Here is a 27620-nt window from a genome sequence, read left to right as displayed (position 1 = left end):
CACCCACCAGCCTTCCTAAAAGCGTATCCCCATTACCTTCAGGTGCTCCTGCAGCTGAACCTCATGCTGGCGTGTCAGAACCTCATGCTGCTTCTGGAACTCAGCAAAGAGGAGCTGTTTCTGAAGCTCCTGCTGCTGCTTGAGGAGGAGCAGTTCATGCTGCAGTTGCTGCTCCCTCATGGCTGGGTCCACCCCTCCACCTCCTCCGCCCAGGGGTCCCAGCCTGGGATCTGTCCTCAGGTCCACGGGACCGCCGCCACCGCCAACACCCTGCTCACTGCCGCCCACAGGGCTCTGCATCCCCGAGGGGAGAGTTGTCTTCACCTCCACAGCTAGATGGAGGAAGGGGTGGAAAGCAGAGAGTGGGAAGGAGACAGAAGGAAATGAGAGTAAAGGAGGGAAAGAAGAGGGAGACATGAGGTAAAGGAGGGGAGCAGACAAAGAACAAGAAAATAGTTTGTTAAATGGTGATCAAATAAACCAAATAAAGATGAAGTACAGCAGTTCAAAAGTTTTTTTCCTCAGAGACAAAACAAAATCTTCTGATATTGCGGAAATGTTGAGGTTAAAGTTCAAGGACTGAAGTAATTCCCTTTGATAGAAATTACATTTAACTTAGTTTGACTACCATAATATATATGTCTTTTAGCCATGAGGCTTGGCACAGATCTACTGTATCTCACTGAGTGAAGTCAACAAGGGCACACAGAGTAGGTTATAGAGACATTCATTGCAGTGACAACCAGTTTCTATAAGGACAAATATGTCCCATCTAATAGAGTGACCCTGGAAACCGACCGGGTCCATCTTTCAGTGTATTACTGCTTTCAGAAATCAGACCAGGAGTTCAATAATGTTTGGCATGCTAGCTCTCTCTGGAGCCGTTGCATAACTCCCCCATGATGACAGCGTTCAGTAGAGTTGGACACACTACTGTCGTACAGTACACACATCAGGAGGAATAAAGTTTGGGGCCTGTTCTCTCTGCTGGCAAAAGTATGAAGGGTGCAAGTTGTATTTAGAACACTTAGGAGAGTGTTTAAGTGTACTATTTTAAAAGTATGATTCCACAGAAGTGTGTGAGTGCTTATGTGGTTCCTGAATAATTAAATCACAGTATGTACATTTATACAGTACATACTTCAATAACTGAAGGAGCGTTCTTGGAGTGTTTCCGTGCGACTGTTAGTGTTACGCAAAGAGTCATCACTTCATCAGCTGATGAAGAAGAGTAACACCATTCATGGTTTACTAGTTATTCATTTTGTATGGCGCATGTTATCGCTATGATTTACAAGGAATCCATCCGTATCACACTAGGTAACTCTATAGTGTGTCGATGTATGCATTTTGCTCAATAGGAGACAGTATTGAACGGTAGGGATGGGAGCGGACCTTGCTAAAAATAGCCAGGGCGACTATCGATACAAAGAGGGCACATCATTACATAACCTGGGAGGACCACAGTAGGCAGGGCCGGGACGAAGCCAGGGAAGAGCCAAGACCGGGACGAGGGCAGAGCCAAGACCAGAGCCAAGACCAGGGCAGAGCAAAGACCAGGGCAGAGCAAAGACCAGGGCAGAGCAAAGACCAGGGCAGAGCAAAGACCAGGGCAGAGCAAAGACCAGGGCAGAGCAAAGACCAGGGCAGAGCAAAGACCAGGACGAGGGCAGAGCCAAGACCAGGACGAGGGCAGAGCCAAGACCAGGACGAGGACAGAGCCAAGACCAGGACGAGGACAGAGCCAAGACCAGGACGAGGACAGAGCCAAGACCAGGACGAGGACAGAGCCAAGACCAGGACGAGGGCAGAGCCAAGACCAGGACAGAGCCAAGACCAGGACGAGAGCAGAGCCAAGACCAGGACAGAGCCAAGACCAGGACGAGGGCAGAGCCAAGACCAGGACGAGGGCAGAGCCAAGACCAGGACGAGGGCAGAGCCAAGACCAGGACGAGGGCAGAGCCAAGACCAGGACGAGGGCAGAGCCAAGACCAGGACGAGGGCAGAGCCAAGACCAGGACGAGGGCAGAGCCAAGACCAGGACGAGGGCAGAGCCAAGACCAGGACGAGGGCAGAGCCAAGACCAGGGCAGAGCCAGGGCACTCTACGACACTCCAGGAGCTTTGTCTCTGATACATTAAGCACAGAGTTGGCAACAACGCACAGCATCCCAAAGCCACAAAGCCACTGGCAAGTGCTGCTGCCAAACAGACAAGCACAGCCACCTGGCAAGGGCAACGCTACTGTTTTAGACCTTTCCTTAAGTAGACAGAGAAATCTGGGATTGGAATGGGCTATTGGGCTACTGTGTGCCCCAAGGTGGCTTCCAATGCACCCAACCGTTTCCATTATCCATTTGTTTCACCTTTCATTAACCCTCAATGGCCACAAGGCTTGACATTGGTGCAGGGTCAGAACTGAGTAGGACAAGACACTAAGGTTTAACATCTCAAACAAATGCAGAAAAAAAAACAATGGAAGAGATTAGTGGGCAGGCAGAGAAGCACTCAGTCTGCAACAATGGTCAAGGGTAAAGAGGTTGACTGCAGCCCATGCATTGGTGGATGTAGAGTATTGGATCCCAGCTGTAGGCTAGGACCTAATGAGAAGGCACCGATTCCGTGTCACAGATGGTTAAGTCACTCAGTGACCAGATAATGAGAGAGAAGAGATAGGCTAACTCCTGTGGAAAAAATAAATGGGAGACTGAGGGAGCAGCTAGCACTAGCTTAAAAGCACTGCTTTGTGAGTTTGATTCTGAACGCAACGGCATCTGAGTGGACCTCCAAGCCTGGAGAACTAAACCAGTTATTTTTCATCGAAGTTGCATGCAGTTAAAGACAATTATAAATAAAATAAAAAGTCATCTAGGGTCAGATAAGGCTGGGCATTGCCAGGGACCTTACGATATCACGACACTTCAGTGCCGATATGTATTGTGATTCACACACACACACACACACACACACACAGCAATTTGATTCTGTGATTTTATTGTGATTTGAAGTTCCAAACATATTGCTCACTCATGGTTTAAATTAATCTTAGATTAGACCTAATCTAGAGTTTGTAACTAGGTTTATAAAATTAAGCAGATGTTTTGCACCATTTACTTTTTAAAGACTAGATTAGTAAAACACTAAACTACAGGTGTATTTCTAAATTCAATCTGGAGTGCCAGAGTGTACTCTGGGCAATCGTAAATTCAGAGTGTTTCGCTCTGGCTGAGGAGTAGGGATGATCCGAATGTTCTGGCACTCAAGCACCCAAGCTAACCGGCTAATGTTGGCTAGCTTGCTAGCTACTTCCAGACACAAATGAGAGAACATCTCACTGACCATTTTACTCACCCTAGCAGAGCTGGTTAGGCTGTTTTCATGTTATCCAGAGCGTTGGTGACTGTGCTGCTGGCAACAATTTAATTATGCTTTTTGCCCATGTTTACTGACACCGGCTATATTCAACGAGTGTTGAGTCTGTCAATTCATCAGTTATTCTGCGCTCTGGCACACTCAGACGAGAGTGCTCTGCTACTGCAGGGCAGCTCTCTAGGCACTCTACTCTTTAATATTTTTATCAATGACCTGCCACTTGCATTAAACAAAACATGTGTATCCATGTATACTGATTATGATTCAACCATATACGCAACCACAGCTAATGAAGTCACTGAAACCCTTAACAAAGAGTTGCAGTCTGTTTTGGAATGGGTAGCCAGTAATAAACTGGTCCTGAACATCTCTAAACCTAAGAGCAATGTATTTGGTACAAATAATTCCTTATGTGCTAGACCGCAGCTAAATCTGGTTATGAATGGTGTGGCTGTTGAACAAGTTGAGAATACTAAATTACTTGGCGTTACCATAGATTGTAAACTGTCATAATCAAAATATATAGATTTAATGGTTGTAAAGATGGGGAGAGATCTTGCTGTAATAAAGAGATGGTCTGCTTTTTTGACACCACACTCCAAAAAGAAAGTCCTGCAGGCTCTAGTTTAGTCTAATCTTGATTATTGTCCAGTCGTGTGGTCCAGTGCTGCAAGGAAAGATCTAGTTAAGCTGCAGCTGGCCCAGAACAGAGTGGCAAGTTTTGCTCCTAATTGTAATCAGAGGTCTGATATAAATACTATGCATGCAAGTCTCTCTTGGCAAAGAGTTGAGGAGAGACTAACTGCATCACTTCTTTTCATAAGAAACATTAAGGTGTTAAAAATCCCAAATTGTTTGCATAGTCAATTTACATACAGCTCTGACACACACACTTATCCCACCAGACATGCCACTAGGGGTCTTTTCATAGTCCCCAAATCCAGAACAAATATATAGAGCCCTTAATGCATGGAACTTCCATCTCATATTATTAAAATAAACAAACCATTTTTTTTTTTTTTTTACTGATAAAGCAATGCCTCTCCCATATTTGACCTATATAGTGTGTATGCATTGATATGTAGGCTACGTGTGCCTTTTTAAATATGTATGTAGTTCGGTCCTTGTCTAATGATGTCATTCTGTATTATGTTTCATGTTTTGTGTGGACCCCAGGAAGAGTAGCTGCTGCTTTTGCAACAGTTAATGGGGATAAAATACCAGATAGCCAGAGTGAATTTACAAATGTACCCTATGACTAGTGAAACATGTCATAATGGATTTACCATAGAAATAGAATTTGAACATATTTGTACAGAAACAAACCAGCACTGGTCATTGTTCGTTTGTTAGCTAAGCAAGCAAAGTGAGTTTTCACTTCAGGATAATGATTCAATATTTATTTTACATTTACATTTGACACTTCAGTCATTTAGCTGACGTGCTTATTTTTTCATCTAGTCGACTCGGGTTACTGGCCCAATGTTCATAACCGCTAGGCTACCTGCCACAGTCAAAGAGTGAGCCTGCTAGTTGAGTTGTTTATCAACTGAAAATAAAGATCATACAATGACATTTGATTAACTTAAAACCTCCTCCTTTGGTAGTTTTGATTCAATCCCTAAACTAAGTTTAACAGTTATTTTAAAAACAATGGCACAACAATATTATATTAGACCTCATTTTAAAGTCCAAATTAAAAACTTAGTTTAGAAGGATTAAATGTAACTATGATAAGTTTAAACCTAGGTTGAAAAACTTGGTGCAACAAGATGATAAGAGTTAATCCATGTTGGTGCAGCCCACCCTATATGTCAGATGCAGGTAGAAGAGAGCACAAAAAAACTCATTTTGATCAGGCAGTGCTGAAAACATGTTAGATCAATATTTTAAAAAAGATAGAAAACAAGCTATAGGATGAAAAATACCTGAGTTTTGGCACAGGTACAAATATCGATATATTGTCCAAAAATAATTTTGCAATATGTAACTAACACTCTTTCCCCATCACCACCCTCTTTCCTCTTGCTCTCCCTCCCAGGTGAATGCTGAGTAGGGTAACTATGCCAGACTGAATGATAAATGAGTAGGTACAACTGTGCTTCAGAGGTAGCCCTTTATCAAAATGCAAAAACTAATGATTTCAGGTGTGAAACAATTACTTAAATCAGTGTTTTTGTCCTGCAAGCAAGTAAGAGTCCAAAGTCAGCAACTACCCATTAAGATTGCAAAAATGCTAATACAGGGAAAATAAAATGGATATCGATGACGGTAAAGTGGAATAACAGTTGTTAACCACAATAGCAGCTTGCCTCAAGTACTTTAGGCCAGAGGCTTAAGGTTTGGAGGACTTTGGGATTAGGCCTCTGAGGTAGACCAGAGAATAGCATACTTACAATTTCATATTTGGAAGGTGTTCCTAATGTTTCGTATACTCTGTGTACATTCACATTGTATGTCACAGCATTAGGCAGGATTTTCACCTTAGAGCTTGCTGATTGGAGCATGCAGAGTTAACCAACAGGGTAATGATCCAATAGCTCTGTTGGTGGTCTGGCGGAAGCTTTCGGCTTATTCCAAATAAGATTACTATCCTTTATCAGTCGGCTTCTAAATGTAACCTTCCAGACAATTGTGTGTGTCGTGTGTGTGTGTGTGTGTGTGTGTGTGTGTGTCAGCCATTTGACATCATTGCATCCCTTTCTTAAGTCGCCAGGAAAACTTTGGTTGTTGGGTGCCAGCCAACCAAATGAGCTTAACATTGATAACCCAAAACACCTCAGTCAGAGAGAAAATAGGGGAGAAGGCATTGAATGAATGAGCCAAAGGGAGAGTGCCTATTGCGATGTACCAGGTACGCCAAATGATCGTCAAGGCCTTCCATTCGAGAAACAAATGTACAAATCTGAAATCTGTACATCAATAATGACTCGTAAAAGCCATCAATGGTGCTCAATTACACCAACATTGGTGTGACATGATTGGTTGTTGTCAGAGTGGTGCAATGTGCAAAGAAGTATTGGGCTCCTTTGCAGTGTTCAAATCCTCAATGAATTTGTAGGCACACAAAATACTTTAATGACACTGTCTGACTGTGCATTCAAAAGGAATCATTTGGTGTTGCCTGCTCCACTCTGTTTCGAGACAGTGAGTAGAGGGAGTCTGAGGAAAGATACGTTTTGATGATCGGCCCAAATGATCAAACGAGGGAACAGCCGCCAGGAGAACTCACAGGGGAGTTGCATCTGAGGCGGAAGGAACTACCGTCAGTCCCATATAGCAAATCAGATGTGCCAAACAGGTGTGGCTTTAACTCTGCAGCATAAAAAATACAGCAACACTTTCTATGAGGTGCTGCATGGTTAACTATAGATGAATAATACATTTCTTCCTAGCCCAATTGATTATCGAGGCGATAACATGCTTGAGGCGTTAATTTCTCATCCAAGAACTCCACCACCTTGTCCTAGACAGACAGTTGCTAAACTTCTGGGTTCAACTTTGGTTCAGAAGTCTACTTCAAAAGAAACAAACCAGACGAAACAAAAAGCATAGATAAGAGGAACCAACAGACTATTTTTGGTCAGAAATGGGATGTTAAAAGTCACAGTTTGAACACAGCCAAGAAAAAGAAAAGTAATATGAATCTTTCTTTTTAAATGAGGCAAAAAGTTGCTTGTAAAATCCTTGGCCTTTATTTAACTAGGCAAGTCAGTTAAAAGAACAAATTCTTATTTATTTTCAATGACGGCCAAGGAACAGTGGGTTAAACTGCCTTGTTCAGGGGCAGAACAACAGATCTTTACCATGTCAGCTCAGGGATTCAACCTTTCGGTTACAAGTCTGACACTAACCACTAGGCTACCAACTATCCTGCAACAGTATCCACCAGGAATTGTTTAAGTTATGCTTGTGCTCACCTTATTCAAAAAAAAAAAAAAAAACACAATTTTCCTCTAAGAATTCTAATGATATAACCAGAGACCTATTGTAATTTCTAAGTTTGCTGTAACTAAGCTCTATTCTTTACCATGCGAGTCCTTAAAACAATAATTAAAGAAAGCAAGGCAAATGCTCTTGGAGAAACAGCTACCTCAGAATTTAAAGTTTACAAAAAAAACTGTGTTCGCAACCTGACAAGGTGAAAATAGAGGCAAGGGATGGGGGGGTACCTCCTCGTTAAAAATAAACAAAGATATTGCATTGTGTGGTGTTAAGGCAGAAACAGAGGAAGAGGTGGGAGGGAGATTTCTGGATAAGGAAGCCAACTAGGCCTAATCAATGAAAGGGTAGATACCCTGCGTGAGGGCCAGGAAGCAGAGCACTCAAATTTACTCAGATTATATTTTACTCCATGGATTACTGTAATCGCCTGTAAATGAGTCTAAAAATAGCACTCCCCCTGCCTCTCCCCCCATGATGATGGCTGTCTGCATAAAGGGTGTGTGTGTAAGTACACACACGTTAGAGGGAGATGGAGAGTGTATGCAGGATTTTAGGGTTAGCTCAAATGTTAACTTGGCTAAAGCAGTGTATCTAGTCTGTGATAAAATCAAAACATACTGTATTCACTCAGTGCCCCTGCCAACAGGCAACACGAGTAGAAACTATGCTCAACACTCTTACGACTGATGAGGCCTTACAGTGCAGTGCAATTGACCGAATAAAAGTGTCTATTTAAATGCTTTATTTTGTGTGCCATCATTGGGGAGAGGAAGACCAGTAGATGGAGAACAGCTAGTTTGCCACAGCCTTTATGTACGACAACCAAAGTTCCCCCAATTAAGACCATCTCCCAAGGGAGTATTCTGGCTTACACACTCCACTGCCAGCTTTGTGTCACCTAATTATGCCAACCACTCCCACTCTTCCAGAGCTGGGGGTCATTTTAAACCTCCACTCAAAGCCGTTAGTTATATGAAACGCTGTCACACAAAGGCATGGATTATGCCTCCTCTGCCCCTTCTTCCTCCAATAACATGGAGGATGTGAGTCTTCGGTAGAGAAGGCCACAGGAAATCATTTTTTCTAATCAAATTATCACATTATTTAGGCCCTAGACAGACAAGGGAGGAGGAGAGGAGAGCTACAAGCCAGGAGAGCATAGCAGGAGTACAATAAGGGTACAAAAAAAGTTTGACATGTAGGGTACCCCCGTCCCCCTGTTCAGATTGTCGGACTGGTCGTTGATTGGATGGATCAAAGAAAAGTATCAATGAGATCAATTTTGTTGCCGCCATGAATTATGCAAGCCATTCAATTCAGCCAATAGACGAGCACGCTGCTGCTAACTGGATGCACAAGCATTTTATACTCCAGGGGATCTAGTGGGAACCCCTGTTGTGTTTGACATTGGCAATTGTATTTTTATTTATTAACTAGGCAAGTCAGTTAAGACCAAATTCTTATTTACAATAATGACCTACCCCGGTCAAACCCTAACAACGCGGGGCCAATTGTGCACCGCCCATCACGGCCGATTGTGATACAGTCTGGAATTGAACCAGGGTCTGTAGTGATGCTTCTAGCACTGGGAAGCAGTGCCTTAGACCGCTGTGCCACTCGGGAGCCCCAATAAACATGTCAGTAAGTAAGAAGTGTCTTTTGGTCTTCTTGTAAAAGGCGTCAAGTTGCGGCTTGTCATGCAATATGTACATTTTCAATTGATATTGTACATTTACTTCTCCTAGGAACCCCTTTGTTTACTCTCAAAATGGCTGCACGATAGTATAGCCTAGATCTGCTTCTATCTATAGCTGGAGCCAACGGCACTCTCCCTACACCTGCAATCCGTTCCTTCTGCTCCTCCATTTTCAGAGCGCCCCCGACACTCATCTCTCGCTCTTCCCTTTCTCTCTCGCTCCCAGCAGAGATTAGACACAAGCAGCGACAGAACAAAGTCTGCCTGCGAAAAATGTCTGTTATAAATAACCCTGGATTAATAATGCACTTGGGGGGGCAGAAGGGATAGCACACTGCGCTTTTAAAAGCGCACGCTTCTATTTTGGGTTTTTCCAAATTTTTGATTGCTACTCGCTCAGTAGCTTCCAGCTCATCCCTGCTATCTCCGTCTTGGATGCGGATGCTGCAGCTACAAAAGGGAATATGGCATTCCCTTGCAGAGTACAGGCTTTGATCTAGCTAGATCTGTTTATGTGGAAAACACAAAGAGCGACTGCCCCTAAAAATCAACTAATCCCTTTGAAATCAGAGTCAGAAACATTTATTATAGTGTGGAAATTGACTACAAAGTGTAAATAGGATCATTTGTCATAAAAGGCAGTCATCTAAAACAGAGTATGGAGCCTCAGTACAATTGTCAACAGATCATGCCCACTTTTGCCAAGCTCCACGTGCAAAACGCCAGCCGCCCTCTTCCCTTCATTGAACGTGGCTCCAATATTTCATCACCCCCAACACGTTCCAAAGATCACGTGCCCTATACGACTAGATCATGCCTTCACAGGCAAAGATCTATGGTTTGCATGCCCTGCCGAAGGAACCTAGCTCGTGTGTGGAATAGACCTAGCTAGTGTGTGTGGAGTTCTTCAGTCCCCAAGTCTGCACCAGTAACGCTAGGTTGATGTGCAACGACCGGTGGTCGTGAGTATAACCAGAGATACTGGATAGTGCTTTCAGAAAGTATTCATACCCCTTGACATATTCCCCCAAAAATAAATTGTTACAGCCCGAATTCAAAATTGGTGAGAAAAAAGTATTCCATCTACACACAATACCCCATAATGACAAAGGGAATACATGTTTTTAGAAATGTTTGCAAATTTAAATAACTATTCACACCCGAGTCAATTCACGTTAGAATCCCCTTTAGCAGCGATTACAGCTGTGAGTCTTTCTGGGTAAGTCTGTCCATTACTATTCTTTAAGCGCTGTCAAATTAGTTGTTGATCAATGCGAAACCACCATTTCAAGTCTTGCCATAGATTTTCAAGCAGATTTAAATCAGCTATTTGTAACGTTGGAAGACATTTCAACCGATGCATGCTACATTTGGTTTGATTTCAGGTCCGCAAACCGATGCAGTCGTATCTTAAAACATTTGAATTGGGACCGATCGTTACATCCCAACAGATATTACAACAGTTTGTTGGTTTCCAAGGTGTGTGGACTGGGGATTATATGGTGACTAAACATAAAACATCAGAAACGTAGTCCCCTGTCTAATCACAGAATGGGTTTAACAGGCCAGCCAGGACCAGAGTAATACGCTTGTGGGGGATCTTGCCTTTGTGGACTCATTAAGCTAGTACTGCAATGACCAGCTGCCCAAGATACAAAACATCCCCCCTTCAGCTATGATTAGCCCGTCCCTTAATCTCCCCATGCTTCCAAGGTAAAGGAGGTCCAGATGGTACGCTACATTGAGGGAGAATCATGGGTGAACGGAGAGCATGTCGGGGAGAGGACTGAGGAACTCTCCTTGGATGCCCTCATTCTAGTCAGTGTCTGTTTCAAGAGACTTACTCTTTAATCCAGAAACTGAGGTGCAGAACCATCGCCACCGAACAGAGCTCAGTGCATGTCGGTACACTGGTTTTTATTCTAAATCAGACAGGACTCAGTGGCCAGCGGAGTGGCACTAGCAAGGTGGGAGGCCCTGGGAGGGACCTGAAGGTTTTTTAAATTTTTTTAAACACCATGCTCACCCTGCGGACTGTGCATTCATTAGGCTCTCAGACAGGACGGAAACATTTGCGAATCTTATCGCACCATAAAAACGGTGACAATGGCTAGGCCCACAGTGTGCTGGAATAGAAGGATCATCTGCTTATTTGGCCAAAAATGGTCAACCTCTGCACAGTCCAAAATTCTGCAAAAAGTACAGGTCTTGTTAAGAGTTATATTAGCATAAGTATAGCTACGCACTATATTTATCACTGTTGCGTCCTCTCTGTCCATGAGTCAAACACATGGCTGTGTCAATAGTCAAGCATGTGCCACCTCCGTGACGACTGATCGATCATTCCACTCAGCTAGGAACGTACAGTCTGAAGTGCAGCCATATATTATTCAAGTTGTTACAAGCTTTCTTTACAGGCTCTTTTTTTAGGTCTGCGAAACAGAGGGTGCATCTTACGTCATGGTTCTTTTCTTTAGCAACGCTACACCAACTACACTTTGGAAAGACGAGAGAGTAAGCAAGACACAGGGGGGAAAAAAACACAGAAAAACAGCATGAATATTGCTTTCCAGAAATAGCACAAAGCAACATGAGGTAGGTTGCCCTGTCAAATCTGCTCTGCATCCTCTCCTTGTTAGCCACACACAGCGAAGAGAGAGAGCGGAGAAAGAGGAGGTTCGAAACAGAAGCTGGCCTGATCTGTTCAGTTTTGTCAAAAATGGTGCCCAGATTAAAAAGTGGGAAAGACGAGGGAGAGAGCACAGGCAGGGTGATAACCTATATTTACATCCTTTGGAACAGTCTTATAGCGGTCGGAGCCTCATCCTGATGCTAATAGGAGAGGAGGTTGTAAATAGCCTGTGTGATTTATGTGCCTCAGGAACCCCCAAAGCCTTGGCAGGCCTTCTGCAGGGGTAGCTCCTTGCTCTGGGAAAACAAGAAACTAGTTTTTTTCTGAGGAAGCCCCCCCCCCAAAAAGACACTTATTGCTATGGCTTGCTTGTAAGCTAACATTTACCCAGTAGCTTGCCTGTTCCTTTGATTCTCCCTTTGGTATGAAACTGTTGATCGCCATGTAGCAATGCATGGATGTTCGAACATAATGGGCCTGGATTGGATTACAGATTGCTGCTGCCCGGATAGAGTCATGCGATGGGGACATGGCTAGCTGAAATTCAGGCCTTCACCCAGACTAAAGAATTTGAAAGGAAAATTCTGGGAGCATTCTGAGTTTTCCTACAGCAAACAGCTCCCTGTTGTCGTCTCCGTTTAACCTGAACCATAAAGAATGTTGAGCCTTGAACATAAGGCACTCTACTCCAGCACACTCCAAACACTGTCCCATTCAAATGAAGTAGCCTACACAAACACACTCTGGTGCACACAATCCCTGAAGGGTTGATTTGTTAGACACATGGGATAGCCTTCCTTTTGAAAAGAGGGGGGGAAATTATGGAAAGCATAAACATTGAGACGATGAAATGTCATCGCTAAGCACTGACCTGAGAGTCTGCCACTGTTTACATGTTCTATAAATGTTCCGGCATTGACGTCAAACGCTTGCATGAGAGGAATGTTGTTTTCTGGGTAAACTTCTATGTGTGGTGCGGAATTCATTTCATACCGCTTTTTAGCGGTAGGGGAGGGTTTGGCTCGGTTTGAATATATCCCAGTTGAAATAGAGCTCCTCATACCCAAATAAAAAATAAAACAGACCAGCATTTTATAGTGACGCACGTAATTATTTTGTAATAATATGATCCCTCAGAAGCTGCAGCTGCGTATTGGCAGTGGTTTATTTTACAAAGAAAATCCCTGAAACATAAGTGAGTTTTTGTTTTGAAGCGCATCCTTTTCTTTAAAAATCTAGTGTCACACTCTCTTAGGGGAACCTTGGAAGCTTCCAAGGAAAACATTTGTATAGAAACATTCTATTCATAAATCATAGACCTCAACTTTAAAAACAAATTATCTTGGGCATAGCCAAGATAGCCAGTAAAGGCCTCTTGATATTAATGGGTGTGTATTGTGGCCTGATCCAGAGAAAGTCCTTCAGCTGCCCATCTGCTCAAAAGAGGGTACCATCCCCCTGGGCTAAAAGCAGTGATCATGGACCCCTTCAGGATTCACACAACTTTATTTGTCAGCGATATAAATAGCGCCAGCCTTTAATGAAGTCTGACTTTCTCGGAGCTAAAATAGAACCCCTGTGGCCTCGCTGCTTCTCAGCCACAACAGTGGAGTCTGCTGCAGGATCAAGTTACATGTTCACACACAGAAACACGTGATACCAGTGTACTGGAGACAAGAACCAAGAGAGGTTGAAGTGTGTGCCACCTCCTGCTGGATTCAACAGCAAAGCATTTTGCCCTCCTTGGCATCTGGGGTGCCCATGGAACGTACCCATATAAATGCCAATCCATTTGGGTTTGAATAATCACCACAGTGATTTGTAATGTAGTCAATTGCTGCGAACCACTAACCTCGGATGACCAAGATAAATTTGTCCAACACCACATGCAGACATCAACACACCCTAACATTCTCTCTCTCTGTTGGATACACATTTTATAACAGTTGCCCTTCAAAAAACAGATATTAAAAGACAGTCCTTGGGATCACATGCAGGAGGCAAAAAGGCGCTGAGAGGACCGTGGTCCCTCCCAGAGGGAGCTCCGCTCAGTGACAGTTTCAGAACAAATGCATGAATCAATATTTGGAGAGCAGATCGAGTCCCAACTGGAGTTCCCTGGTACGCAGCGGAGGACTCTGTGTGGGTAACGAGAGTCTGGGGACAGCTGGTCCGCCAGGGCGTCTCTGGTGTCAGCCAGGATGAATGCATCAGTGCACCAGCCACCCACCCACAACCCCGCCACGCCACCAATGGGACACTTCCAAAATTGCACATACTTGTATCCGACCTGTCTAGGGCTTTTGAATGCTAGGAGGGGAGCATCAATAGTTGTATCCAGGTCTGGTCTTTACACCTTTATTTTATCTTTATTTAACTAGTCAAGTCAGTTAAGAACACATTCTTATTTTCAATGACTGCCTAGGACGGTGGGTTAACTGCCTCGTTCAGGGGAAGAATGACAGATTTTTACCTTGTCAGCTCAGGAATTCAATCTGGCAACCTTACAGTTAACTAGTCCAACGCTCTAACCTCCTGCCTCACATTGCACTCTGTGAGGAGCCTGCCTGTTACGCGAATGCAGTAAGCCACGGTAAGTAGCTAGCTAGCATTAAACTTATCTTATAAAAAAACAAATCAATCAATCACTAGTTAACTACACATGGTTGATGATAGTACTAGTTTATCCAGCGTGTCCTGCGTTGCATATAATCGATGCGAATCGTTGCTCAAATGTGTACCTAACCATAAACATCAACGCCTTTCTTAAAATCAATACACAGAAGTATATATTTTTAAACCTGCATATTTAGCTTTTTAAAAAATCCAGATTAGCAGGCAATATTAACCAGGTGAAATTGTGTCACTTCTCTTGTGTTCATTGCACGCAGAGTCAAGGAAAATGCAACAGTTTGGGCCTCCTAATTTGCCAGAATTTTACATAATTATGACATAACATTGAAGGTTGTGCAATGTAACAGGAATATTTAGGCTTAGGGATGCCACCCGTTAGATAAAATACGGAACGGTTCCGTATTTCACTGAAAGAATAAACGTCTTGTTTTCGAGATGATAGTTTCCAGATTCAACCATATTAATGACCTAAGGCTCGTATCTCTGTGTTATGTTATAACTAAGTCTATGATTTGATAGAGTAGTCTGACTGAGCAGTGGTAGGCAGCAGCAGGCTCGTAAGCATTCATTCAAACAGCACTTTTGTGCGTTTTGCCAGCAGCTCTGCTGTTTATGACTTCAACTCCCGAGATTAGGCTGGTGTAACCGATGTGAAATGGCTAGCTATTTAGCAGGGTGTGCGCTAATAGCGTTTCAAATGGTGACGTCACTCGCTCTGAGACTTGGAGTAGTTGTTCCCCTTGCTCTGCATGGGTAACGCTGCTTCGAAGGTGGCTGTTGTCGTTGTGTTCCTGGTTCGAGCGAGGAGAGGGACGGAAGCTATACTGTTACACTGGCAATACTAAAGTGCCTATAAGAACATTCAATAGTCAAAGGTTAATGAAATACAAATGGTAGCGAGAAATAGTCCTATAATAACGACAACCTAAAACTTCTTACCTGGGAATATTGAAGACTCATGTTAAAAGAAACCGATATAAGATACAATACTGTGCAGCAGTCTTCATCGAACTGGCCAAAGCTTTCGACTGTCAATCACCACATTCTTATCGGCAGACTCAGCCTTGGTTTCGCAAATGACTGCCTCGCCTGGTTCACCAACTACTTCTCAGACAGAGTTCAGTGTGTCAAATCGGAGAGCCTGTTGTCCGGACCTCTGGCAGTCTCTATTGGGGTGCTACAGGGTTCAATTCTCAGGCCGACTCGCTTCTCTGTATACATCAATGTCTTCACTCTTGCTGCTGGTGATTCTTTGATCCACCTCTACGGAGACGACACCATTCGGTGTACTTCTGGCCCTTCTTTGGAGACTTAACAAACCACCAGCCTCCAACTGCTCTTAAATGCAATTAAACTAAATGCATGCTCTTCAACCGATCACTGCCTGCACCTGCCCGCCCACCCACCCAGCATCACTATTATGGACGGTTCTGACTTATCTGGACGGTAATTTGTAGCGGTCCACATATTCTAGGTGTCTGGTTAGACTGAAAACTCTCCTTCCAGACTCACATTAAGCATCTCCCATCCAAAATGAAATCTAGAATTGGCTTCCTATTTCGCAACAAAGCATCCTTCACTCATGCTGCCAAACATACCCTCGTAAAACTGACCATCCTACCAATCCTCGACTTCAGCGATGTCATTTACAAAATAGCCTCTGACACTCTACTCAACAAATTTGATGCAGTCTATCACAGTGCCATTTGTTTTGCAAAAGCCCCATATACTACCCCCCATTGTGACCTGTATGCTCTTGTTGGCTGGCTCTCGCTTCATATTCGTTGCCAAACCTACTGGCTCCAGGTCATCTACAAGACTTTGCTAGGTAAAGCCCCGCCTTGTCTCAACTCACTGGTCACCATAGCAGCACCCACCCGTAGCACGTGGTCCAGCAGGTATATTTCACTGGTCACCCCCAAAGCCAATTCCTCCATTGGCCGCCTTTCCTTACAGTTCTCTTCTGCCAATGACTGGGACAAACTGCCCAAAAAAAAATCATAATAATCACTGAAGCTATATCTCCCTCACTAACTTTAAAGACCAGCTATCAGAGCAGCTCACAAATCACTGCACCTGTACATGGCCCTTCTGTAAATAGCCCATCCAACTACCTCATCCCCATACTGTATTTATCTAGCTCCTTTGCATCCCAGTATCTCTACTTGCACATTCATCTTCTGCACATCTATCACTCCAGTGTTTAATTGCTATATTGTAATTATTTCACCACTATGGCCTATTTATTGCCTTAACTCCCTTATTTGCACACTGTATATAGACTTTCTACTGATTTATTGACTATGTTTTGTTTATTCCATGTGCAGCTGTATTATTGTATGTGTCGAACTGCTTTGCTTTTATCTTGGCCAGGTCGCAGTTGTAAATGAGAACTTGTTCTCAACTAGCCTACCTGGTTAAATAAAAGTCAAATAAAAAATTTAATCATTTGTGGGTTCGATTACAGGCTCAAAATAGCCAGAAACAAAATAACTTTCTGAAAGTCGTCAGTCTATTCTTGTTCTGAGAAATTAAGGCTATTCTATGTGAGAAATTGCCAAGAAACTGAAGATCTTGTACAACGCTGTGTACTACTCCCTTCAAAGAACAGAGCAAACGGGCTCTAACCAGAATAGAAAGAGTAGCGGGAGAACCCGGTGCCCAACTGAGCAAGAGGACAAGTACATTAGTGTCTAGTTTGACAAACCGACGCCTCACAAGTCCTCAACTGGCAGCTTCATGAAATACAGTGCCTTGCGAAAGTATTCGGCCCCCTTGATCTTTGCGACCTTTTGCCACATTTCAGGCTTCAAACATAAAGATATAAAACTATTTTTTTGTGAAGAATCAACAACAAGTGGGACACAATCATGAAGTGGAACAACATTTATTGGACATTTCAAACTTTAACAAATCAAAAACTGAAAAATTGGGCGGGCAAAATTATTCAGCCCCTTTACTTTTAGTGCAGCAAACTCTCTCCAGAAGTTCAGTGAGGATCTCTGAATGATCCAATGTTGACCTAAATGACTAATGATGATAAATACAATCCACCTGTGTGTAATCAAGTCTCCGTATAAATGCACCTGCACTGTGATAGTCTCAGAGGTCCGTTAACAGCGCAGAGAGCATCATGAAGAACAAGGAACACACCAGGCAGGTCCGAGATACTCTTGTGAAGAAGTTTAAAGCCGGATTTGGATACAAAAAGATTTCCCAAGCTTTAAACATCCCAAGGAGCACTGTGCAAGCGATAATATTGAAATGGAAGGAGTATCAGACCACTGCAAATCTACCAAGACCTGGCCGTCCCTCTAAACTTCCAGCTCATACAAGGAGAAGACTGATCAGAGATGCAGCCAAGAGGCCCATGATCACTCTGGATGAACTGCAGAGATCTACAGCTGAGGTGGGACACTCTGTCCATAGGACAACAATCAGTCGCATATTGCACAAATCTGGCCTTTATGGAAGAGTGGCAAGAAGAAAGCCATTTCTTAAAGATATCCATAAAAAGTGTCGTTTAAAGTTTGCCACAAGCCACCTGGGAGACACACCAAACATGTGGAAGAAGGTGCTCTGGTCAGATGAAACCAAAATGGAACTTTTTTGGCAACAATGCAAAACGTTATGTTTGGCGTAAAAGCAACACAGCTCATCACCCTGAACACACCATCCCCACTGTCAAACATGGTGGTGGCAGCATCATGGTTTGGGCCTGCTTTTCTTCAGCAGGGACAGGGAAGATGGTTAAAATTGATGGGAAGATGGATGGAGCCAAACACAGGACCATTCTGGAAGAAATCCTGATGGAGTCTGCAAAAGACCTGAGACTGGGACGGATATTTGTCTTCCAACAAGACAATGATCCAAAACATAAAGCAAAATCTACAATGGAATGGTTCAAAAATAAACATATCCAGGTGTTAGAATGGCCAAGTCAAAGTCCAGACCTGAATCCAATCGAGAATCTGTGGAAAGAACTGAAAACTGCTGTTCACAAATGCTCTCCATCCAACCTCACTGAGCTCGAGCTGTTTTGCAAGGAGGAATGGGCAAAAATGTCAGTCTCTCGATGTGCAAAACTGATAGACATACCCCAAGCGACTTACAGCTGTAATCGCAGCAAAAGGTGGCGCTACAAAGTATTAACTTAAGGGGGCTGAATAATTTTGCACGCCAAATTTTCAGTTTTTGATTTGTTAAAAAAGTTTGAAATATCCAAAAAATGTCGTTCCACTTCATGATTGTGTCCCACTTGTTGATTCTTCACAAAAAAAATACAGTTTTATATCTTTATGTTTGAAGCCTGAAATGTGGCAAAAGGTCGCAAAGTTCAAGGGGGCCGAATACTTTCGCAAGGCACTGTAGTACCCGCAAAACACCAGTCTCAACGTCAACAGCGAAGAGGCGAGACTGGGATGCTGGCCTTCTAGGCAGAGTTGCAAAGAAAAATCCATATCTCAGACTGGCCAATGAAAAGATTACAATGGGCAAAAGAACCAATCTTAGTTTGAGTTGCTCGGATCACAAAGAACATTCGTGAGACGCAGAAAAAATAAAAAGATGCTGAGAACTTGACGCCATCTATCAAGCATGGTGGAGGCAATGTGACGGTCTGGGGGTGCATTGGTGGTAGTAAAGTGGGAGATTTGTACAGGGTAAAAGGGATCTTGAAGTAAGGCTATCTCTCCATTTTGCAACGCCATGCAGTACCCTGTTTACGGTGCTTAATTGGAGCCAATTTCCTCCTATGACATGACAATGACCCAAAGCACAGCTCCAAACTATGCAATAACTATTTAGGGAAGAAGCAGCAGTCAGCTGTTATTCGGTCTATAATGAAGTGGCCAGCACAGTCACCGGATCTCAACCCTATTGAGCTGTTGTGGGAGCAGCTTGACCGTATGGTATATAAGTGCCCATCAAGCCAATCCAATTTGTGGGAGGTGCTTCAAGAAGCATGGGGTGAAATCTTTTCAGATTACCTCAACAAATTGACAACTAGAATGCCAAAGGTCTGCAAGGCTGCAACTGGAGGATTCTTTGACAAAAGCAAAGTTTGAAGGAGACTTTAAAAAATGTAATCATTATTTATAACCTTGTCAACATCTTGACAATATTTCCTATTCGTTTTGCAACTAATTTCATGTGTTTTCATGGAAAACAAAGGACATATCTAAGTGACCCCAAACTTTGAGTGGGCGCACTCACATAACTGCTTTTCTGCAATAATATCCTGCCTCTAAATATACCCCCCAACCATAATAGGACTACTCTAATTACTACCACTAACAATCAGGTAAGAGTCGACTCCCATTACGATATTTTTAGCATTAGTATGGGATAAAATGTTTGTACATTCCTATTATTGATGTTTAAGAATTTCTGATCAGTAATGGGCCTATCACAATCTAAAAATCAGAAATTATTTTAGATAAGAGTTGATTAAGAGAAAAGATTCAGCAGATATGACTTCTATTTGACCAAGACCGATTGAGTAAATTACACAATAAACCTAATTATAATCTAGTCAGCTCAACAACATAGCATATCTAGAGCGAAGGTTGTCAGAGACTGTTGGTCAGTAGGTAATGCTTCATGACAGCCAGCTGAGGTGAAGACAGTTCCGGGACAGTATCTGTGACACATCCCATTGATCGTGGAGTGCAGGGCAGGTAGCAATGTAGGTAAGGTAAGAGATGATTGTCTGGGAACACACCACGCATGTACAGACACACCCACCCACCCAACTCCACCATCCCAGACATGGAAGAGAGCACAGCACGGGGCTGGTAAACAGGCGTGACATGCCTGGGCACCCATTATAGCACTGGAACATAAGAGGGGGGAGAGTGCTATGGGTTGACAAGCCCTGGTGGTGACGGGGACGGGGGGCATTGCTATATTTAAATGAGTCTTAATTTAGCAACCTCTAGGAAGAAAACAAGCTTAGTACTCAAATAATACTGTGAATATTCCCCCACACATCACTGTTGGTGGGTAGCAAAGGTCCTCTACTTGTGGAGAGCAGACTATAAGACTCATGTACAGGACAGCGAGAACACAGCAGGCCTGCTCTGCAGTCAGTCCCTCCATACATTTTTACCCCTCACATAACTCTTGTATCCATCTTGAAACAGAAAACATACACAGAACATTCAAAAAACTGTTACCCAAGGCCCCATATGATTCATAATGCGGTTTGAATGGACTAAATAAGCCATTTTGGATCCGTCAGAAAAAGGACCACAACAAATCAAGCAGAGTATGACTAAACGACAAGAGGCTTTTTTAAGACAACCCTTTAATTAGGCCTATCACAAGGCACATCTAATTTGAGCATGGCATATTGAAACTAAAATCAGGGATTTCTAAAAAAGATTAGGCCTACTAAATTAGCTACAATTCAAACTACCAATCATCATATCCAAGGAACCAGCCAAGCCTAGTACCTTGCCTGCATAGAGTGGAAGAATGAGAGCTAATGGTGAGATCATGGGTTGTTTCAGAAAGGGATTGTCGGTGTAAACGGGACTATCAAACATTCCATCTCAATAAGGATCTGGACCACATGAAAGGCCCTAGTGATTCCTGGTTGGATCACAGTTCCGACGCATACGTCTGCACCTTCCTGCTCATAATTACAGGTCCCTGTTGCAGTGAGGGTTGTGGGCAGCCCCCAGCAGCTGGCTGCAGTGCGTAGCCTCGTGCTAGCATATTACCTGCTCTAAGAAAAACATCTGCAAACTCCAAACCCGTTTTGACGTAGCAACCGGCCAAGAGGCTCAGAACATGCAGGGCTTTAAAAAAGGGCTCCAACTGTATAGCTGGATTGCAACAGTCATGACAGAGTTGGCAAGAACTGAACTCAAGTTTCAATACGTGCCTATTAGCTTCTCAGCCTGATTAATTGAGTCTTTTTGAGAAGAACGTTTTTCAAATATGTACAATTTGCATCGTGATTACTGTGATCACTTTGTGACCAATGGGCCAAAAGGAGGACCAAGGCAGTGAACAATTACAAGGTAGTGACTACTGACTGAGGCATAACTGTGACAAAGCACCTTGTGCCACTAAACCAATTGGTTAAAATGCATGACTGTGAAAGTGTTTTGTGACCTAGCGACCTTGTTCTTGGCCCCATATAAGCCCCAACAATCCCTTGTTGACATCACCGCAGCATCATTCAAAGAAACTGGAACAAATCAATGTTCTACCTCATCCAGTGAGAATAGACCTCTGACCACTGTACAGATGTACAAAGCAAAGTGGAGGGTGGTGACAGCCAGCTGCAGGAAGAGGGCGATAACATAATGAAGTCACAGGCTGATCACTGAAAGTCATCATGTTGAAGTGAAATGACCAGGAGGGAGAAACAGATCCATGTTTGCCATATCCATATCACCTAGCTGTAATTGCCACCCGACTAAGGAGTTCACTCATCATTGATTTTTTCTTTGAAGAATGTCAGTGTGATTTTTGTCTGAAACAGAACGGCAGGTTTGACCGGGTCAGGTATCTGGTTGCTGCAAATTCATTCAGTCACCCATTCAGTTGCAAATCTGTAATCCATCTAATCCCAAATGATTCCCTCTGATCTGCAGCAGCAAGTGCTGCTTTTCCATGATCTAAACCAAGGTTTGATTAATACAAAATATTGCCAAGCCTCTAAAGTGTCGCAGCTGTCTTCGGCACTGCATCGCAGTGTTGCGGCATCAACAAGGCCTGGGGTTCGTTCCCAGGCTGTGTCACAACCGGCCGTGACCGGGAGTCCCGTAGGGCGGCACACAATTGGCCAAGCATCGTCCGGGTTAGGGGACAGTTTGGCCGGGGGGGCTTAAGTTGACTCCTCTCGCTCAACCGACTACTTCTAGCGGGCCGGGCGCTTGCAAGCTGGCTTCCGGGTTAAGCGAGCAGGTGTTAAGAAGCACGGCTTGGCGGGTCATGTTTTGGAGGACGCATGACCCGACCTTCGCCTCTCCCGAGCCCATTGGGGAGTTGCAGGGAGAAGATGGTGATCACGAGATTGGGTATAAAAAGGGGGTAAAAATTACCCACAAAAAAACTAATAAATTACCATATGCAGCAAGAGTCTACTGCACTGGTTGAGCGTCAGTCACACAAAGCCTTTCCCTGTAAACTAGAATGCCCGCTTAAAATCAGACAGAGCCATCTGTTGTCCACAGTGATAGTCAAACCAACACACACACGCCACCTGATGACACTTTTTCTCCAGTGACAAAACAGCTTACTGCATACAGCTTACACACAAACAAATACACCAGGCACAGAAACAAAGGCAAACCATTAAAAGGTATAGGGTAGACAGTCGTACGCCTGCTACTTATATAACCACAGTTCACATCATGGAGTAAATGGCAGATTAGTCTCAATACGTCAGGGCATATGAAGGAGCAAGGGCATAGATTCACCTCTAGCCGATTAGAATGGTCAGCACCAGTTATGGAGCCCTTCAAGTCACTGATATCATGGAGGTTGGATTATCATACACAACCGTTCAAGTTTCTAGTCACTTAGAAATGTCCTTTGTTTTCTATGAAAACATACATGAAATGAGTTGCAAAATTAATAGGAAATATAGTCAAGAAGTTGACAGGGTTATAAATAAGGATTTTGAATTGAGATAACAATTAATAATAATTGTGTTCAAACTTTGCTTTCGTCAAAGAATCCTCCAGTTGCAGCAATTACAGCCTTGCAGGCTTTTGGCATCTAGTTGTCAATTTGTTGAAGTAATCTGAAGAGATTTCACCCCATGCTTCCTGAAGCACCTCCCACAAGTTGGATTGACTTGATGGGCACATATGTACCATACGGTCAAGCTGCTCCCACAACAGCTCAATAGGGTTGAGATCCGGTGACTATAATGGAGTGGCCAGCACAGCTAGAATACCAGCTGACGACTTCTTCCCTAAATAGTTATTGCCTAGGTTGGAGCTGTGCTTTGGGTCATTGTCATGTCGTAGGAGGAAATTAGCTCCAATTAAGCGCCGTAAACAGGGTACAGCATGGCGTTGCAAAATGGAGTGATAGCCTTAAAGATCCCTTTTACCCTGTACAAATCTCCCACTTTACTACCACCAACGCACCCCTAGACCGTCACATTGCCTCCACCATGCTTGATAGATGGCGTCAAGTTCTCAGCATCTTTTTATTTTTTCTGCGTCTCACGAATGTTCTTTGTGATCCGAGCAACTCAAACTAAGATTGGTTCTTTTGCCCATTGTAATCTTTTCATTGGCCAGTCTTAGATATGGATTTTTCTTTGCAACTCCGCCTAGAAGGCCAGCATCCCAGTCTCGCCTCTTCGCTGTTGACGTTGAGACTGGCATTTTGCGGGTACTATTTCATGAAGCTGCCAGTTGAGGACTTGAGGCATCGGTTTGTCAAACTAGACACTAATGTACTTGTCCTCTTGCTCAGTTGGGCACCGGGTTCTCCCGCTACTCTTTCTATTCTGGTTAGAGCCCGTTTGCTCTGTTCTGTGAAGGGAGTAGTACACGGCGTTGTACGAGATCTTCAGTTTCTTGGCAATTTCTCACATAGAATAGCCTTAATTTCTCAGAACAAGAATAGACTGACGAGTTTCAGAAAGTTATTTTGTTTCTGGCTATTTTGAGCCTGTAATCGAACCCACAAATGATTAAATTTTTTATTTGACTTTTATTTAACCAGGTAGGCTAGTTGAGAACAAGTTCTCATTTACAACTGCGACCTGGCCAAGATAAAAGCAAAGCAGTTCGACACATACAATAATACAGCTGCACATGGAATAAACAAAACATAGTCAATAAATCAGTAGAAAGTCTATATACAGTGTGCAAATAAGGGAGTTAAGGCAATAAATAGGCCATAGTGGTGAAATAATTACAATATAGCAATTAAACACTGGAGTGATAGATGTGCAGAAGATGAATGTGCAAGTAGAGATACTGGGATGCAAAGGAGCTAGATAAATACAGTATGGGGATGAGGTAGTTGGATGGGCTATTTACAGAAGGGCCATGTACAGGTGCAGTGATTTGTGAGCTGCTCTGATAGCTGGTCTTTAAAGTTAGTGAGGGAGATATGTCTCCAGCTTCAGTGATTATTATGATTTTCTTTTGGCAGTTTATCCCAGTCATTGGCAGAAGAGAACTGGAAGGAAAGGCGGCCAATGGAGGAATTGGCTTTAGGGGTGACCAGTGAAATATACCTGCTGGAGCACGTGCTACGGGTGGGTGCTGCTATGGTGACCAGTGAGTTGAGACAAGGCGGGGCTTTACCTAGCAAAGTCTTGTAGATGACCTGGAGCCAGTAGGTTTGGCGACGAATATGAAGCGAGAGCCAGCCAACAAGAGCATACAGGTCACAGTGGGGGGTAGTATATGGGGATTTTACAAAACAGATGGCACTGTGAAAGACTGCATCAAATTTGTTGAGTAGAGTGTCAGAGGCTATTTTGTAAATGACGTCGCTGAAGTCTAGGATCGGTAGGATGGTCATTTTGAGCCTGTACATCGAACCCACAAATGCTGATGCTGCAGATACTCAACTAGTCTAAAGAAGGCCAGTTTTATTGGTTCTTTAAAATCAGAACAGTTTTCAGCTGTGCTAACATAATTGCAAAAGGGTTTTCTAATGATCAATTAGCCTTTTAAAATGATAAGCTAGGATTAGCTTACAACGTGTCATTGGAACACAGGAGTGATTGCTGATAAATGGGCCTCTGTACGCCTATGTAGATATTCAATGAAAATTAATTCCACCGTTTCCAGCTACAATAGAAATGTACAACATTAACAATGTCTACACTGTATTTCTGATCTATTTCATGTTATTTTAATAGACAATTTGCTTTGCTTTTCTTCAAAAACAAGGACATTTCTAAGCGACCCCAAACTTTTGAACGGTAGTGTATGTCTGGAGAAACAGCAACATTTATTTACAAAGCCCATATTATCAGTTTATCATACGAGGAAACCACTGATATCGTGTGAGGTTGGATCATCATAAAACCTATGTCTGGACTGAGCAACGGTAACACTGCTAAAACAGGTGCAGCCAGGAAGCTTCCGGTGGAGGGTAACCATTGTTGCCGCAGGTCAGGTCCCCGTCACTTTATGATCCTGGTTGAGCCGATCAAAGGACCTGGCATTCCTTTATTTCCTGTGGTCTTGATGGTGGAGCTTTTTAATAAACATGTTACGTGTTAAGGACTTGTCTACTGCGTCTCAGTGGGCAACAAAGACCTCCCTTCACAGGGTCCAGTTGTCGTAACAGGCTGGCTTTTACAAACCTGAGCAAAAACACCTTCAGTAGCACCTCACACGTCGAGGGAAATTCTACTAAAGTTACTAAAACTTTTCACAGGATTGAAGTACAAGGTGTCAAGACAGTCAGAGCAGAAAAACCTTGGTAAATTTTGTAAACTCACTACTCCCCCCCCCCCCTTTACTAGCGCCAACTTTATCTTGAGCATAGTCCTTGACACGATAGAATACGTATGCTCATTGTAGTAATAGGAAACACCTTATTTAAAGAAACAGCCTTTGCCTAGCCTATTATCTACCCATCCATCTATGACCTATTTTACAGGAAAACACAAACTAGGTAAAGTCCCCAAAAAGGTCCTGTCCCAGATTCTAATAGCTCTTTAAAACATGACTAAATCACCATTACCAAATGTTAGCACTATCCGGTCATGTTTTTCACAAATGAACCGTACCAAGGTCAGTGCCAGCGGGACAATTCATGAAGGTTAGAAAACCAAAGGAAATGCGCACATCCACTTATTTGAACAGGTGTCGGGTAAACAAGGGGAGCATATGCAAGAGAACCACCCACATGCTGCTCTATAGCCGTTCTGCTCTGTTGATTTAAGCACGGGTGAGCAGTAAATCCATCCCCCCATCCTCTCAGCGCACACTAGGACATAGAAGCTGTAGAAGACAGAGTCCAAAACTTGAGTGGCCGTAGTCAGTTTCTATGCATTCCTTTTAAAAAGTCCTTCGCTCAAAAGCAGCCTCAACAATAACATGGGTGACAGACAAAAACACTACACCTCTAGTCACAACAGTCCTACAAAAAAAATGACATCCTCTCAGGTGCTCAGACATGCACCCACCCCCTGCCCTCAACCCCCTGCATGACTCACCAGCACTGGGCATGGCAGACACCTGGGACTGGGGCAGCAGTTCCAGAGGTTGCTCCCTGCTGGACACGGCGTCTGAGGAGAAGCAGGACTCGGTCTCATAGATAGTCTGCAACATTGCGCACAGCCCCGGCACGGTGGGCCTTAAAAGCATGCCAGTGCAAGGGTGTCCTTCCAACACATATGGGAAAACAAACAAAAAAACACTATCCAGTCAAGTATAAGTTAGCAGAAAATGAGAGAAAACCTTGGACTAGATGAGAAGGTGAACACTGCGGAATCCCTCTTAGATCTTTAAAGAAAACTCCAGAATTCCTCTCCTAGAGATGAAACTACTGATGGAGAGAGATCCTTGAAGTTCCATGGCTCAAACAGAACTGTAGTGTCTCCAGGTGAACAGTGAGAGATGTTCCCAGCAAAGGCTACAGAAGAAACAAAACAAGTAGTTTGGCCAGAGGCAAGTAGACCAGCACTGAACCACTCAGAGGAGCAAAGTTAAAATACACACCGCCCTCTTAGAGTTACGTAGCCTTCTCAAAACACCACGCATGAAAAACTGTCAAGCTGGGGAAAACAAATAGCAGGCAGCACACAAAAAAAGTCTGCGAATCTCATCCAAAAAGCACCAGTCGTCTGTGTCGCAAGCAGAGTAGACGTGGACACAGTCAGCTCAATAGTCTGGCTGTCACTGTGTCGGCGAAGATCTGAGAGCGCCACGGGAGAGATCAGCGAATGGCGAGAGGAGAGTGAGAAGGAGGAGCGAGATAGAGGGGGAGAGAGAGTGAAGCTGAAAATAGATCACTAGGAGGTTGTGTAGACGGTGTTCGGGAGGTAGACTTTTGTTGACAGCATTGAATGTTAACCTCCTAGTCTCTCCTCCTACTGCAGCGTGTCCTCCTCGTTCTCGTCGCAAAGGCAGCGCTGCTGCACTCTGCATCTGCCACAGAGGAGAAAGCAGTCAGAACGTGCCAGAACCACCCATCACCTCAACCAGTGGTAGACGAATTAAAACCTGCAGCGTCTTTCCAAAAAAGGGGTTGTCCCCTAGCCTAGATCTCCTTTTATTTTTTTCATTTGTTCATCTATTTTTCCAGTAACTTCTACCCCCCCCACTGTGTTGCAGATCACAGAGGTAGAAGAGGAGCGGTACTGAGTTTACAAACAGACTGGGCTGCTCAGGGCGGC

General features: G+C 43.6%; 1 protein-coding gene across 6 annotated transcripts in view; it reads right to left on the bottom strand.

Annotated features, from left to right (window-relative positions):
* The window catches only part of hdac5 (histone deacetylase 5), an 82759-nt gene that overhangs the window by 25485 nt on the left and 29654 nt on the right, over nt 1–27620 (bottom strand). For 2 of the 6 annotated variants that reach the window (XM_065006523.1, XM_029625601.2), the window contains exons 1-2: nt 26439–27325; nt 37–332 (exon numbers count right to left, since the gene is read on the bottom strand). In XM_065006523.1, the coding sequence (XP_064862595.1) occupies nt 37–332; nt 26439–26589 (447 nt within the window). In that variant the 5' untranslated portion in view covers nt 26590–27325. Of the gene's footprint in view, nt 1–36; nt 333–26438; nt 27326–27620 lie in introns of those variants that run through there. The other 4 variants (XM_029625596.2, XM_065006524.1, XM_065006525.1 and 1 more) reach the window with 2 other exon arrangements.

Source organism: Oncorhynchus nerka, linkage group LG21 (genome assembly GCF_034236695.1).
Source record: "Oncorhynchus nerka isolate Pitt River linkage group LG21, Oner_Uvic_2.0, whole genome shotgun sequence".
NCBI lineage: Eukaryota > Metazoa > Chordata > Actinopteri > Salmoniformes > Salmonidae > Oncorhynchus > Oncorhynchus nerka.
The sequence above is the reverse complement of the archived record's forward strand: the minus strand, read 5'-3'. Positions and strand labels throughout refer to the sequence as shown.